Consider the following 14,961-nt stretch of genomic DNA (forward strand, 5'->3'; position numbering starts at 1 on the left):
ATTGTACGCAGCCTTACCTTGCATTTTCTGCCAGAGGCTGTTTCCAAGACTTGAACCCGTGACCTCCTAGTCACATAGCAACAACTTTACCAGTTATTCCAAGGCTCCCCTTCCTCTAAGAAATCCATAGGAAGATAAAAATGAATCCAGGAAACTAACTTTGTCCTAGAAATATTGCACATCAAGAGGTTAGAAATATTCAAGTAAGCTAAGACAAAGGGCTTTTGCAGAAGCCACAAATAACTAAGTTTGGGGCATTCAAACATCCATATCACTATATTAAAATGGAAAGATACTTTTCTCCTGCATTAAATTCCCTTTCCTTTCTGTACAAAACACGTTGAGGTATATTCAGTGCTATATATTTTGTATTCAACAGAAGAATTCCCATTAAGCAGAATTAAAAGTCAAGTCAGAAATCAACTCAAACTTTGATAACCACAGTTAGTTTTTGTACTCCATGAGAAGTAGAGAACAAACCCTTCGTTTTTGTACTCCATGAGAAACAAATCCTGCAAAAACTCAATTTAGAAATGGAAAAAAGATCAATGATAGTGAAGGATAAACAAGAAATTGATGTACCAAAGTTTCTACTACTTCTATAAGATAAGAAATGACAGATTGATGTGATAGGATAAAATAGAGAGAAAGAAGATGACGAAGGAGCACCAACAGTAGTAATGGTAAAACAAATTTATTAATTTCTAGAAAGTAGCACATCAGAGCGAAATACCTGATTATAGCTGTTTGAGGCCCATAAGTTAACTTGCATCACTATACGTCTATTGTGAACTGTGCCAAAAAAATTCAACTAACAAGTATTACTAGCAGCATGCATTTGATATCTCAGAGCATCATAAATTTTGGATACAACAACAACAACCCAGTGAAATCCCACATCGTGGGGAAATTTTGGATAATGATTGAAAAATGATTGCAGATTGACGTTTGAGAAAAGAATTAGGCATACCGCTGGAAATTTTACTGAAACATTTTAGCATAACCTTTCTTCTCCTGCTCTAGTTTATAAGCAATCTGTCATAATTTTTAACAAATTAGAAAACGTGTAATATGTTCATACACTTGAAGTTGCAAAAGGAAGTGAAGATGTTGGATCAAATATTTTGATCTGATAATGACTAACCTTCTTCATTGCAGCAGCCAGCTCCTTCTTTATCCCCCCTGAAAGTAAAATGTAAGAAATAAGGATGGCACTTTCTCAGTTGTGGGGCTGATATTCAAGGAAATATACCAAGACAAGATGTGAATGATATTTATTTCCTTTATTCGTACAAAATATAACCAGTCAAACAGAGTTTAATGTGAAAACTTTATGAGTATCTCTGAGGCTTCTATATAATCAGTTTAGGCAAAACATAATGAGCACACTTTTTTCAACTGCTACTTCTCCTTTTACAGATTAAAAGTTCCATTGGATGTAAAGGACTTTTATATGTGAGTTTGGATATCCAAGTTAATAAGCCTGAGAATCATAGCTAAAGACTTCAACCTTGTTTGGCTCCAAGCGAATCATCTAATACAACTTAGAATATACAGGTAGCCAGGAAATAATACAGAAGAATGTAAAAAAGGAATGGTAGCACATGTATTAATCAATGTAGCAAAGTATACTCATTTTACTTCAATGTTTACCAGAGTTGCTTCCTTAATACGTCAAAGATGAAATTGTACGTCACTAACCATTGTTTGGCTCTAACTGCAGGGCCTTCTTAAAACTTTCAGCCGCTGCATCTATAGCATTCATTGCCATATATGCCTGAAATAGAGAAGATGATGGTTCAAAGTTTTGGATATGTATAATAACCCACAAAGTGAAGTATGAAGACATTAAAGTATAAGCGAATCAGTAATCCTACACTTCAAGTAAATATTTTCGAACTGTGGTGTCCGGCCGGCTTGCGCACACCTGCTACCTCCCACCAGGTGTCGACTGATTCAAGGGGTACCTGCTACCTCCCACCAGCGCAGGTACCAAGTAACTCTGTCCACCAAGGCTTGGACAGATGAGAAGAAATCACCAAGGATTTTTGCTTCCACTGGGATTTGAAGAATATAAGAGATATAATGCTATGACCTAACGCTTCTCCTGAATATAATAGTACAAAGGCCTGTTTAATGAGAACTAAGATCAGGATTAGTAGGTGTCCAGGTCCATATTGATATGCCAAATTTGGTGTAAAATTAAAGTTTGACAGTAAGCCTAAGTTCTGTTCAATGGATTAGAAGAGGATGCAGAGCATGCAGTTGACAGGAGCTGTACTTGTGTTTATCTAAACGTATTAAATTTACATAGCAAAGTGATACTCCAACACTAAAGGAACTAAAAAAAATGTGAGACAAGCTTGAGAAAGGAACTTATGGTGCAAACATTGGATCCTAGTGAAGCCTAATCACCTTCATCATGAAAGAAAAAATTCATTCCGACTAGGAAGAAATATAAGGTCGGTAGACAATCTTAATGCAAAAGAAATAGAAGTTTGTTTAGCACTATCGAAGACGAAGATTGGAAGGTATGCTGTAAGTTATTCTTTACACTCAGACTTCTAAGTCCAAGAACACTGAGGAGAATGATGTTACAGGCACTTTTTATCATAATATTGCGGCTGTGCAGTAGATCATGTTATATGCTATTCACCGTTCTCTATCCTTTTACAAATCAAGTCAGGCTTTCTTTCGTTCAGGAAATCTAGAGACTTGAACTACATTTTATAGCTCAACACACCAACCTGGCCTTGACGGTAAAAAGCTTTGATATTGTCTTCTCCATCATAAATTGCATCATTAGCATCCAACAATGCTCCAGTTAGATCTCCTAACTTTAGTTTACAGGCCTGAACAAAGATGTGAACATGATTTCGCTGAGCAAGAGAAAAGGATATGCTACATAGTCAAGAATCAAGAACAAAGCGTAAATATTTATATGTAATCAGCCTGAATATCCACAGTAAGAAGAAAATCGAAAAGTTAAAAAGGACCATAGTATTTAAAATGAACAATGAAGAAGTTCAAGGCATCGTGTAAAGAAAACAAAGAAGAAGTTGAAGGCATTTCAAAGATATCTAACTAATGGAAATATTTGAGTGTTTTCCAATGCAAATAGGCATTGATGGCCAAAACGTATAGACTAAAACAAAGTTGCTTTTTTATTTATTTATATGGAAGTAACATTAACAATGCTAATTTCTTCAGGAAAGTTGCATCCTCAGGATATGTTCTCACCATAAAGCTCAGAAAAGGGACTAGTTCTTATTTTATGCAACTGAAAGTCCTACTAAGTCCTACAAGATTCTAACAGCAAGAAAATCATTATGTAACACCAAATGGTTGCAAGAGAATTTAGGAGAACTTACAGAACTATTTGCAAGTATCTGGGACTTTGTCTTCCTCAAATACTCGCTTGTTACTGTATAATGAGGCAAATAATTCCTTCAGACAGATGTCCTATTATGAGACTCTAAATGATAGAAGCAAAGCAAATCAGATAGTCATTTATAGCTGCAGTTAGAAAGTTCACCTTCATCAATGTCTTCCTTATCCCAGCATAAGTCTGTATAACGAACAGCCTTCCTGTACTTTCTGATAGCCATCTTATAGTCTTCCTTCTGTCGATGACAAATACGAAGGTGATATACAATCTCATTTTGAAATAGACAAAATGAGCATCTAAGTCTAAGTCCATGGATAAAAAATTACACAAAAGTGGAAACGAAATGGTGTTACATAGAGTTTGCTCTCTCTCTCTCTCTCTCTCTCTCTCACACACACACACACACACTCTCTCTTTATTTATTTACTTATTCTTTGCAGTAGATATCATTTCGTGTTAAGAACAAGCTATCAATCCAAGCTTACTTTATACAACAACACAAGGTATACTTGAAACAAACAGGAAATATCCATTAATCGAGTACCTTGTAATGTTCATTGCCAAAAGCTTTGATACAATCAACAGCATTTATCCACCAAGTAACTTCATCTGGTTTCACGTCAAGATCTATTGGCCAATCAGGGTAAGTGTCACCATCTTTAAAGAAGTTAGTTGTGCCATCATCTGCTCCCTCTGGAATTTCTCCACAGTCCACTATTATCACAGGAATATCAGGAAAACCATTATCACTTGTTTTGACATGTTCAATTACACGAATCATCCCCAAACCCCTGATTACTCGCCCAAATACAACATGCTTTCCATCTAGAACATGTGCTTGAGAAGCAGTGATGAAAAATCGAGACCCATTTGTATTTGGACCAGAATTAGCCATGGAAAGCATCCCTTTTCTTTCATGTTTGAGTTTAAAATTTTCATCTTCAAATGTCAAGCCATAAATTGATTCCCCGCCAGTGCCGTTTCCAGCAGAAATATCCCCACCTTGTAACATAAAGCCTCTGATGACATGATGAAAACAAGAACCCTGCATAAGAAGTAAAGAATATTACAATGAATGGAACAAAAAGATAAAGGGAAAGGTTAAAATGGAAAATCACATACAGAGTATCAATTTATTAGGAGTCCGCAGCCTAAAGGGCAACTTTTTTTTATCGAAAATTCCAAAGGGGTAACAAAAAAGGGAACAAACCGAATGGGTAAAGGACACGACTTATCATAAAAAAGTTAACGGCCGTTAACTTTTTATGGTAAGGCATATGGATGCTCACCTATTTACTCAAATAAGGCGATCAATAGCCTGTTTGGCTAAGCAATTGATAGCTTATTGTGAAACGTATTTTTTATTTAAATTTAATTCTTAAAAAAAGTAGTTTACGAGAGCAATATTTTGTGTTTGGTTAAATCAATTTATAAGTGTTTATATGGGTTAAATTATCAGAGATCGTATTGATGTTTATTAAAGAAAGAAATAAGTAATTTGTGTTTGATCAATATTTTTAAAGATACTGATGCATGACTAATTATGAAACAGGAACAAGTTACTACTGATTTTAAATTAGAAAATATGAATGATTGACATGTGTAATCTTGTCCAAAGAAATAAAAAATACACTGATGGTGAGTGAGGGGAATACAGTGGGAATGAGGGGAATACATTAAGGGAAGGGACTGACAAAATTAAGGGGAAGGTGTGGGTGGCTGAACGCCTTACAAGGCGTGGCCATCCACACGCCTTACCATAAAAGTTAACGGCTGTTAACTTTTATATGATATGGTGGTGTGCCCCCACGCCTTTACCCATTTGGTTTGTTCCCTTTTTTTGTTACCCATAGAAATTTTTGATAAAAAAAGTTGCCCTTTAGGCTCCGAACTCAATTTATTTGGATCACTGAATAAATAGGATAAAGTATGAAGTAACAATCAGTCCTCCTCCTCCCTATTAAATCATCACTGGCACTAGATTGTTTGACAATTCCAGAATACCATGTCCTAATTCCTATAACCAAACTAAACTGACGGTCAGTGATCCATTCCCCACCCAAGGTGAGAATCGTTTCCATATGTGCAACCAGACTTACTTTCCTACTTTATATTTGCTGGGTGGTTGAGAATCTTGACTAACAATCCATGAAGTTGTGAGAAGAGCCCCATTCTCCTGTATTCTTTCCTAATCTTGATAGTAAATTCACACACTACTTCCTGGTACAACTGTAAAATAACGCAGAGAAACAAATACACAGCAAATAAATTCCACCCCTTACTGGCACAAGAAGATCAGAGTTTATGACGCGATTCGTAAACATCAAACCTAGCGATGCATACTACTATTTTCAAGTAAAATAGTATTGAAGTCTAACCAACATCAACTCGTACAATATGATCACATGCAACATGCCGTAATCTTACTCATCATCATATACGCCATAAAAATAGATTACAAATAGGAAACTGAAAGTGTAGGAACTAAAATACACCCAACAACTACTATAAGTTTACAAATAAGCCTCAATTCCAAACTATCTGGGATTTGACTGCATGAATCATCTATATGACCAGATACATTCCTCTATTAGGCCCATTTCATTCAAAAACTCAACTAGTATGTGTTAAAAAGAAAAAAAGAAGACAAATGCATAAACATAAATCAAGTGTTACAGGATGCATAAACTATTTACGCATAGGCAAATAGAAAAACGAAATAAAAACCTTGAAATGAAGGGGAACGCCGGTGTTAGGGCCAATGCCTTTTTCTCCAGTACAAAGAGCCCTGAAATTTTCAGCGGTTTTAGGGACAATATCTTTGTAAAGCTCAATCACCATTCTTCCTTCAAGCTCTCCACCAAGGCTTATGTCCAAATAGCATCTCGGATTCGCCATTTTCTCTTAAACTCGAGAAACGTTTCAATGGGATAAAAAAAAAAACCAAAACCCTTGATGAGTTTTTGAAGGAACGGTTTATGCTACAAGTACGCGGTGGACAGCATGCGCTTTTCCTGTTTCTGTCAATACCTGTGGACTGGTGGAGTGTGGAGGATCATTTTGGACTGTTATGGGCTGAAACGAGCCCATGGGCCCACTACCACCTACTAAGCCCAGTTTCCTTCCATGATGACAGCTGTCACTTTTGTCAGTCTACTTTTTGTTGTTTTCTGTCGCTGAATAAAATTTCGCATCCTATGCGAAAAAAATACTTGCTCAGAAGAATTATTTTTCCAAATCTTATATGTTTGTGCTAATGTTAAAAACTTAATTTGAAAACTATGAATAAGATTTCATTAAATAAGGTTTATTACATACGAGAAAAATAATTTTTTTAGTAAAAATTGAAAAAAATTTATAAGTAACATTTAAAGTTCATTGTTTACGTCTTTTAATCATCCAATCTTCTCCACCTCCGAACCCCCACTCCCCGCCCTATTCCAAGCTCCATATTATTTTATTAGATTAGCTATAAATGTTCTCGTGATGATATTTTTATTTACTTATCCAATATTTTAAAAAATAAGTAAATTGAGATCGGATCTCTTAAGGAAATTGTGAGGCCCCAATATGGTCATTATTGATGTTTTTTTTTGTACCAAATAACTTCAATTGGAAAACAGCATGTTATTCCTATTCAACCCACGACAAATTTTTGGAATATTGAGAAAAACTCTTCTGCATTTTATATGTAAAAATCTCTGAGATCGAATTTCAACCGTTATCTTTTTACCCTTTTCGTATTAACCATAATTTGAGTCTGATTTGGGGAAACTCAAATCAATGCCCTCTGAGAAGCCTCTCCCTTTTTCATCTTTTCTTAGTGCCGACAACACTTGAAACTAATAAATATTAATTTGGGACATAAATAGAAGTCTATACACCATCACAATCTTTAACCCAAATACAACAACAACAACCCAGTGAAATCCCACAACGTGGAGTTTGGAGAGGGTAACGTGTACATAAACCTGACTCCTACCAAGATAGGACGACTGTTTTCGAGAGACCTTCAGCTCAATAAAAGCATAAAAGAAGTCAGATACGACAAGAAGTACAAAACAATATGAAAAAAACAAATAACGTAAGTGAAACAGATAAAATAAAATACTGAAAGTACAAAGGGTAATAACTAATAACAGAAATCATAGCACAAAAAAATTCACACTGCGCTAAAGCGACTACTAATAAGACAGGGTAACGAGACTTTGTATTAGCCTTCTACCCTAATATGGGCTCTCCACACTCTCCTATCTAAGGTCATGTCCTCGGTTAGCTGTAACTGTGCCATGTCCTGTCTAATCACCTCTCCCCAATACTTCTTCGGTCTACCCCTGCCTCTTCTGAAACCATCCATGACCAACCTCTCACAACTCCGCACTGGGGCATCTGTGTCTCTCCTCTTCACATGCCCAAACTATCTTAGTCGCACTTCCCGCATCTTGTCTTCCACCAAGGCCACTCCTATCTTGTCCCGAATAGCCTCGTTTCTAATCTTGTCGCTCCTGGTATGCCTACACATCCATCTCAACATTCTCATCTCGGCAACTTTCATCTTTTGAACGTGAGAGACCTTAACCGGCCATCACTCGGCCCCATATAGCATAGCCGGTCTAACCACCACTTTATAGAACTTACCCTTAAGTTGTGGTGGGACCTTCTTGCAACAATAGATCAACGTCTTTTGCGAAAAATTCGATAAAAGAAATAAACTCATTTAAGGTGCCATTGATTATAATGATCATCTTATGGTGTTACTTTTGTCAACAGATCTTCTTATTATGATTTTTGTCTTTGAACGATGAGAATCATCTATGTAGCATTTACATCGAGAATTTAAGTATGGTATTAGTTATTAGTTTGATCCTCTTTAGGAACTAACGAACATGCAAAATAGATCTGCTTATTATAAAGAGATTCGTTGTTACTTATCCTGTTTCACCTTAATTGTTACTCATCTGAACAAATAAAAGTTCTATCTTGGTCCGGGATAGCTCTGTTCATGTAACAATTTTGGTCAAAGACAACGAAAAGTATCTGCTGCCATTCTTGCATCAGGTTAGTTAATTTTCATGTCATGTGCTATTCTATGTTGTCTCTACATAAGTTGCACATTTGCCCAATCTGCATTCCAGGTTTCCAACTCGACCGGTTTTAATTTCTAGCTATTTTAGTTGTCCTGTTTGCATTGTTTAGGTAATAGATTGGACAAACTTTGTGGAAGCCATATATAACAAACATTTTTACTATTAGAACAAGAAGAAACTTTGCTTTGTCGATCTATGCCACATAACTTAGTTCCAAATTAAAATGTAAATGTGACAGTGAATTTCTTTCTACTAGATCCAACATGATTTCTTGTACTACATCAAACATACATTGATAATATATTATTAGCTAGCATAGCTAATTATCTCACAATAGATTGGAACTTTCTAATTCACCACCCTACAGTTCTTTCTGATCTCTCCATTTTGTCCTGTTAACACACCTATATTGGTCAGCTTTACCATTGATGCGGCGAACTCCTTGAAGAAAAGATACGGATACTTGCTGTAGTTTGACACCAGTGCAGCAGTCGTAGTGTCATTCATGAGAGCTTGATCTGACTCAAGAAGCCCTGAATTGTTCATTAGGTTCTTGAAATATACATTGTCAAACTTGTTAATTGTGACTGCATCCAGAGGAGCCAAGTTGGAATCTGAATCATTCTGGTTGGGGCATACGCTTCGCAGACTGCCTAGCAATGATGAATCTAGCGTTGGATCAGGATTGCCTGATCCATCAAAATTAAATAGCCTTTGCTTGAACGTGGAACATTGAGCAAATCCAATGGTGTGGGCACCTGCATCAAACGTATGTTCTACTGTTATAATGGATAAAGTTAACTGATTATACGTGAAAGTAGCGTGAGAGGAAAGCCACAAGGCTCTTTTAGAAGGAATTAGTAACAAAAAGAGAAGTTGCATCTTGTTTTAGGTTCAGGTACCTGAAAGCACCACAACATCTTTTACATCAAGACCCTTAGAAACAAACTTCTCAGTAATGTTTTCTAAGGGCTCGAAAGGTGATGGAATCTGATCATTAGCTGCACTCTGACTTGCAGTAAGACTATCTCGACGGCCCAAGGACACTGACCAATAGGGTCCTCTAGTCTGAAAACATTCCACAAAACAAGTTAGATCGATTACATGGTAGCAGTATCAAACAATATGATACGAGACAAAGTATATAATATATAGATCAGGAATTTGAGAGCCCTTTGACAAGAAAAAAAATCTTACAAGATAAATAGCTTCTCTAGCTGCTAGAGTCAATATGTCAGTACATGAAACTGTAGATGGGCAAGCTTTCTCCACATTAGTTTTTATTGCATCAATGACTTCATATCCTCTGGCTGAATTTCGATTAGCAAATGCATTCTTCTCTCCTGTGAATGTACTCGTATCATCAAGCAGCACTGACCCATCGCATCCCTACACAACATAAATCAGTAACCAATTAGATTAACTGGCATTAGCGCTATGTTCTTAACAAATTGTAACATTAAGAATGGGCATAAAAAGATTTCATGTGTATACATTGACAAAACAGTCATGGAAGTGCAGTCGCAAAAGAGAAGCAGGCATTCTGGTGTCATTAGAAATAGCAGACCAGACGCCATATCTAACGATTTTTGTGAGGTTAGGACAAGTGTAATCGTAGTATTTGTAATCAAGTTGGCCATACACAAAGGAACTGAGAAACAAGCAAAGCAAAGGGTTAGTTAAAAGCATATGGCTTTTCATGCTCATGATTGCAGATGCAGTAAACATTGTTCTTTTCTCTATAACATCAGGAGTAAGTAGTAGGTATTATTTATAAGCAAACACAAACTCATGCTCAGTACAGAGTAGAGTGGCAGGGCCACTAAGAATTGACGATGTCCCTTTCAGTAAAGTTTGGTACTAATCCATGATTTTTTTTTAAAATATCAGCTGCTCTTTACAAAGATAAAGTAGTATATGTGAGTGCAGGATGAGGCATCCTTTTGAAACTGAGCAAACTGATGGAAATAAAATACTTCACAAGTTGACTTCTCTACACCATTTCTTTGAAAGTACAATTTCCTACTTCCTCCAGCTGTTCAGAATTTTGGCATACCCTTTAAGAAAACCGTTTAATAGCATTAAATCATATGATGTATTTGAAAAAAGGCGCACCTCTGGTGTATTAGTTATCGTGTCCAGGGTACACGTTGGGTAGCCAAGGGCGGGGTGGATGACTGCTAAAAGCATCTAAGTAGTAAGACCACACCAAGATGAGTGCACTCATATTCTGACTTTCCCATAGCCTTTGATAGCCCAACCAAGACAACGACGAGTTCTCTGAGATGGAGCGACAAAAGTTTTTTTGAGAATCCAAGAAAACGTCATGACGAGATGAGACTTCATTATTTACGATAGATTTCAAGTGGAAGTGCAGTGATGTATACATCAAAGGCATTCTAATGTATCGGTAAATTTGAACCTTATTCCTTTATGAACGGATCAATTCCACAGGGCACTCAACATCTAATTCATTGTTCAAATCTTTGACAACATAAAAAACCAAATGCTCTACGCCCTCTTTGTCTTTCTCCGTCGATCCAAAAGGAAGAAGGGGCAGAGGCCTTTGGCTTCCCCTCCAGTCAAGAATTGAGGCCTGACAATCACTCGCCAATATATTATTTTTTTTGTCATATTTTTCTTCGTTCATGGTCTAATTATCTTATCTCCCTTAAATGATTAATTAATGACTATATTGCTTTTACCGAGTATTATTAAACGGTGCTCTGGAATTTGAATTAACTTCATTTTAATATTAACTTGGTGTAAATATCCGGTGCAGGTAAGTTTTAACGACTCGACGTACAAGAATGCAATCTTGTAATAAGTGCTCTAAAAGGGAAAAAAGGTAAAGATGGTGGAAGAACCTAAAAGGGGAAAAACATCAACGTGCTAGAGTATAAAACACTTGTGCCATTAAGAAATAGATCATAGCAGCCCTGCACTACACTAGTGGGAACTATGAGGAGTGACGCATGCCAGCAATAAGGTGGTGTTGGTGTTCAAATTGAACCACAATCTACACTACTTACTCACAGTTGAATCGTATAATATTAGTACATTTCTCTAAGACTAGTAGACTTCTGACCAGATTCATTCGTATCAGCCTTATTTATGCATACGTTGAACTTGCATGACATGTCAATCACTTTGAGAAATAACAAGTATATTGTGTACTAGTGTAATAAGAAGGAAGAAAAAGAGTGCTTCATTGTTGTCATATGTATACCAATCAATATATACAACAGAAAAAATATCATCATTGAGTATTGTAACTAGAGGCGGAGTCAAGATTTGAAGCTTATGGATTTTGAATTCTTATTTTTTTTTAAAGTTTTTGGGTTCTAAATTAATAGTCTATACATATTCAATGGGTTTTAAAACAAGCATAGAGTTTGAATTAAAGCTACTGAATTTTGGTCGGACCGTAGCCGATACTCTCTCCCTTGATTGAACAATTATTACAAGTCTGAATACAACAGAATAAATGCAGATTTTGAATATTCTGATAGACAAACTCGATTAATTTGGAATTGAGACGTAATCAGTTAATTGATTGATTTATTCTCGATTAGCTTTCACTTGACTGCACTTGGATAAAGCTAAGAATAAATAATAGTGCAATTCTAGTCATCATATGTGAACAATGAATTTGGTCCCTGCTGTGATAATCCAATGAACAATGTGTGGCTAACAAAATTAATGGTCTACTCTACTGGCAATAATTAATTAAATTACTGCAATTGTTGTTCCTTATCTCTTCTTTAAGGGAATTAATATGCATTTCTCCATATCGTCTTCATCTGCAAGTCAACTACAATCTGATAGTCCAATGCCAAGCCTAGAAACCACTTTAAACTGCTACGTATTGGTGTGCCGGCATACGATTAGACACGTGCATTTAGATTTCTTTTTTTCTAAAATAACATAAAATGAGACTAGTGTTGTCCTCTGATTCGGAGCTCAACAATAATAGATCGTACCTTAATGAATGTGATCGGATGTTTGAGTTTGTTTTCATCATTAATTAGAGATTTTATATTCAAGCTTTGAAAATAATAAAACATTTTGAAATGAAGCACTTTACTTATATATTGGATGACCCACCCCAAATCATTTATCAATTAAGCCTTGCAACTGAAAATTTCACCGCTCTACTGGTCCAGAATTTCTTATCAGAAAAGTGCCAAAAGAACCAACGCTTCTTCGAATATTAAAATTGGTTATACACTAAAAATTGGGGTTCAATTTTAACACACTATCTTATATGGACGATAAGCATATAATATAATTAATTGGAAAAAGACAACAATAAAGAAGACATGGACTATCTCATATTATCATTAGATCTTTAATTACAATATAAGAAGGATAAATAACTTTGATCTAAATGGACTAATGCAATGCTAACCAAAAGTGAAAGAACATAATTAGTTCATCTAACAAGTTCCCGACTACAGAGCACTTATGTAATGTGTATCCCTAAGAACACCAGAAATCATAGCAGCACAAATACTCCAACAAGCTATCTGTGCAGTCATAAAAGCAAGAACAACTGCAGAATCAGAAACACAACCAAAAGATCAAAGAGGTAAACCAAATGGGTCTGGTCTAATCAAAACATAAGAAAATAGTACAAGTACTAGTATATACTAACAGAAATAGTCGTACGAACTAAAACAGGGCAAATTGGGAACAAGGGAAACAAAATTACCACTGGTCTACTATTTTGTCTTGCTCATCTTCAATTGGGGGATAGTTTTTGCTGGAGATGTCCATGGCCTCTACCTGTGGTGGATCCATCCCTCTGTGTCTCTCTCTCTCAAGATGAAGGTTTTGTTTATGGGAATTTTGGATTAATGAAAGGAGATGGAGGGACAAAAGGAAACGGCACTTTGATTGGGGGGTGGGGGGTTGTTTGGTTGGATGGGGGAAAATATATATATCTATATATGGTAAGAAGATCAAAATCTTTCGACATTCTGTATTTATTCTACAGCCTACAGCTACATACTTTATTTTATCGTATTTTTCTCTTTTTCATTGACGTTTCTTCCTTTTCTGTTGACCCAACTTTTCCTCTCAGCTATAAGCAAGGTTCTAGTAAGTAGTATGTGGCACAATAATTTGTGCTTATTTTGTGTCATTGTCACTATATAATGTTCAATTTGTTAATGAACTTAAACACCAAATAAAGGTTTCATTTTCTTTATTTTTTAGCTGAAAATAATACAGACCATGATGAAATATAACACACTGAAAAATCTAGCCAATACATACACAAGCTAAATTAGCTTGTCCCAAGTTGCAATTTAAGCGACCATGAGATACATGCAAAAACACTTGACATGATTGTGAAAAGGAAAAAAAAAACAGAATACGAGATTCAGTAACGAATTGTATAATTTATCAAAGCATTTCATTTTCTTTTGATTGTTGTTGAATCTCCTGATTTGGAAGTCATTACAGAAAACCTACTTCTAAACTTCAAGGTCAGCAAGAAAAAACTTCCCTGGAAGATAAACGTATGTTCCTCTCGAAGTGTTAATATTGACAACAAGCCAGAACACCTTCTGGCTTCAATTCAATTTTCGGTTTCAAGCTATCTAAACAGCACATATATAGATGTCTCCATTGTATTCACAATTTCAGCTCTCGTTGAAAGAGAAACCAAAAAAATGACCGCTACTTCCATCCCAAAATCAGTTGAGGTTTTGTAGTTACACCCGGTTTTGGCAATGACTTTACATTTGCAATAGTGCTAAACACCGAGCAGGGTGGGGATTAAATGTGGACAGGGCCATACGAGCGAAATGATCGGGCTCCAATTAAGTTGGAATTTCACTGATGCACAGGAAGGGAGCCTTGGAGCAACTGGTAAAGTTGTTGTTATGTGATCATGAGGTCACGGGTTGAAGTTTTGGAAACAACCTCTGACAGAAATGTAAGCTAAGGCTGCGTACTAGACCCTTGTGGTCGGACCCTTCCCCGAATCCTGCGCATAGCAAAATTTTAGTGCACTGGACTGCCCTTCAATGATGCACAGTTGGGCTGTCCCGATTGCACATAAGAATAAATGTCCAGGCATGAAGAAATGCAGATCTCATGAATGTGTTCACGTAAGCAGTCCATCATTATGAATCTAATTTTCACTTCATGGACAGTTCTTTTAAGAGTTACCTCTCTAGCGATAAACGCCCTTGGTCAAGATTGTATGTTATGTGCTCTTTTTGAGAATTCAACTTTTCCTGTTAAAGTTATATTATTGCATTAAAGATCACAACTCACAAACACGGAGAAAAGGAAGAAAAAGAGCTGGAGAGGAGAGGAATTGAAGGTACTTACTTTGACTCGTATCGCACCAACTGGTTTGAGGAAAGAAGGTACATCTGGCTGATGAGAGACTCTCATAAATCGATGTTCTAATAACATGCTGGCTGAGGGCCTCTCTGCTGGGTTCCTACAGAAACAACAGCGCAAGAAATC

General features: G+C 36.3%; 2 protein-coding genes and 1 long non-coding RNA gene across 3 annotated transcripts; all 3 read right to left on the minus strand.

Moving 5' to 3' along the window:
• Nucleotides 1–209: 209 nt before the first annotated feature.
• On the minus strand, nucleotides 210–6,463 carry LOC129873446 (peptidyl-prolyl cis-trans isomerase CYP40-like). Its single transcript, XM_055948545.1, has 10 exons — nucleotides 6,116–6,463; nucleotides 3,933–4,433; nucleotides 3,536–3,623; nucleotides 3,372–3,424; nucleotides 2,748–2,852; nucleotides 1,702–1,777; nucleotides 1,145–1,182; nucleotides 971–1,035; nucleotides 734–792; nucleotides 210–512 (listed from the first exon to the last, which is right to left on the minus strand). The coding sequence occupies exons 1-8, from the start codon at nucleotides 6,284–6,286 to the stop codon at nucleotides 982–984; spliced, it is 1,086 nt and encodes a 361-aa protein (XP_055804520.1). The 5' UTR covers nucleotides 6,287–6,463; the 3' UTR covers nucleotides 210–512; nucleotides 734–792; nucleotides 971–981.
• A 2,257-nt stretch (nucleotides 6,464–8,720) lies between these two features.
• Nucleotides 8,721–10,206, minus strand: LOC129874207 (peroxidase 10-like). The gene is made up of 4 exons (XM_055949459.1): nucleotides 9,970–10,206; nucleotides 9,673–9,864; nucleotides 9,378–9,543; nucleotides 8,721–9,233 (listed from the first exon to the last, which is right to left on the minus strand). Exons 1-4 carry the CDS (start codon nucleotides 10,201–10,203, stop codon nucleotides 8,824–8,826), a joined length of 1,002 nt encoding a protein of 333 aa, XP_055805434.1. The 5' UTR covers nucleotides 10,204–10,206; the 3' UTR covers nucleotides 8,721–8,823.
• A 2,581-nt stretch (nucleotides 10,207–12,787) lies between these two features.
• LOC129872870 (uncharacterized) lies at nucleotides 12,788–14,872 on the minus strand. The gene is made up of 4 exons (XR_008762611.1): nucleotides 14,821–14,872; nucleotides 14,656–14,723; nucleotides 13,190–14,470; nucleotides 12,788–13,030 (listed from the first exon to the last, which is right to left on the minus strand). It is a non-coding gene; the product is annotated as an uncharacterized LOC129872870 (long non-coding RNA).
• Nucleotides 14,873–14,961: the final 89 nt, after the last annotated feature.

Source organism: Solanum dulcamara, chromosome 11 (assembly GCF_947179165.1).
Source record: "Solanum dulcamara chromosome 11, daSolDulc1.2, whole genome shotgun sequence".
Classification (NCBI taxonomy): domain Eukaryota; kingdom Viridiplantae; phylum Streptophyta; class Magnoliopsida; order Solanales; family Solanaceae; genus Solanum; species Solanum dulcamara.

Coding starts and splice junctions, on each gene's coding strand:
- LOC129874207 (XM_055949459.1), bottom strand. CDS start 10,203: ATGTTTACTGCATCTGCAATCATGAGCATGAAAAGCCATATGCTTTTA. Junction 9,865..9,969: donor TCCATGACTGTTTTGTCAAT/GTATACACATGA, acceptor TATGTTGTGTAG/GGATGCGATGGGTCAGTGCT. Junction 9,544..9,672: donor CTAGAGAAGCTATTTATCTT/GTAAGATTTTTT, acceptor GAATGTTTTCAG/ACTAGAGGACCCTATTGGTC.
- LOC129873446 (XM_055948545.1), bottom strand. CDS start 6,286: ATGGCGAATCCGAGATGCTATTTGGACATAAGCCTTGGTGGAGAGCTT. Junction 4,434..6,115: donor GCGTTCCCCTTCATTTCAAG/GTTTTTATTTCG, acceptor CTTCTTATGCAG/GGTTCTTGTTTTCATCATGT. Junction 3,425..3,535: donor TAAGGAAGACATTGATGAAG/GTGAACTTTCTA, acceptor CTCATTATACAG/TAACAAGCGAGTATTTGAGG.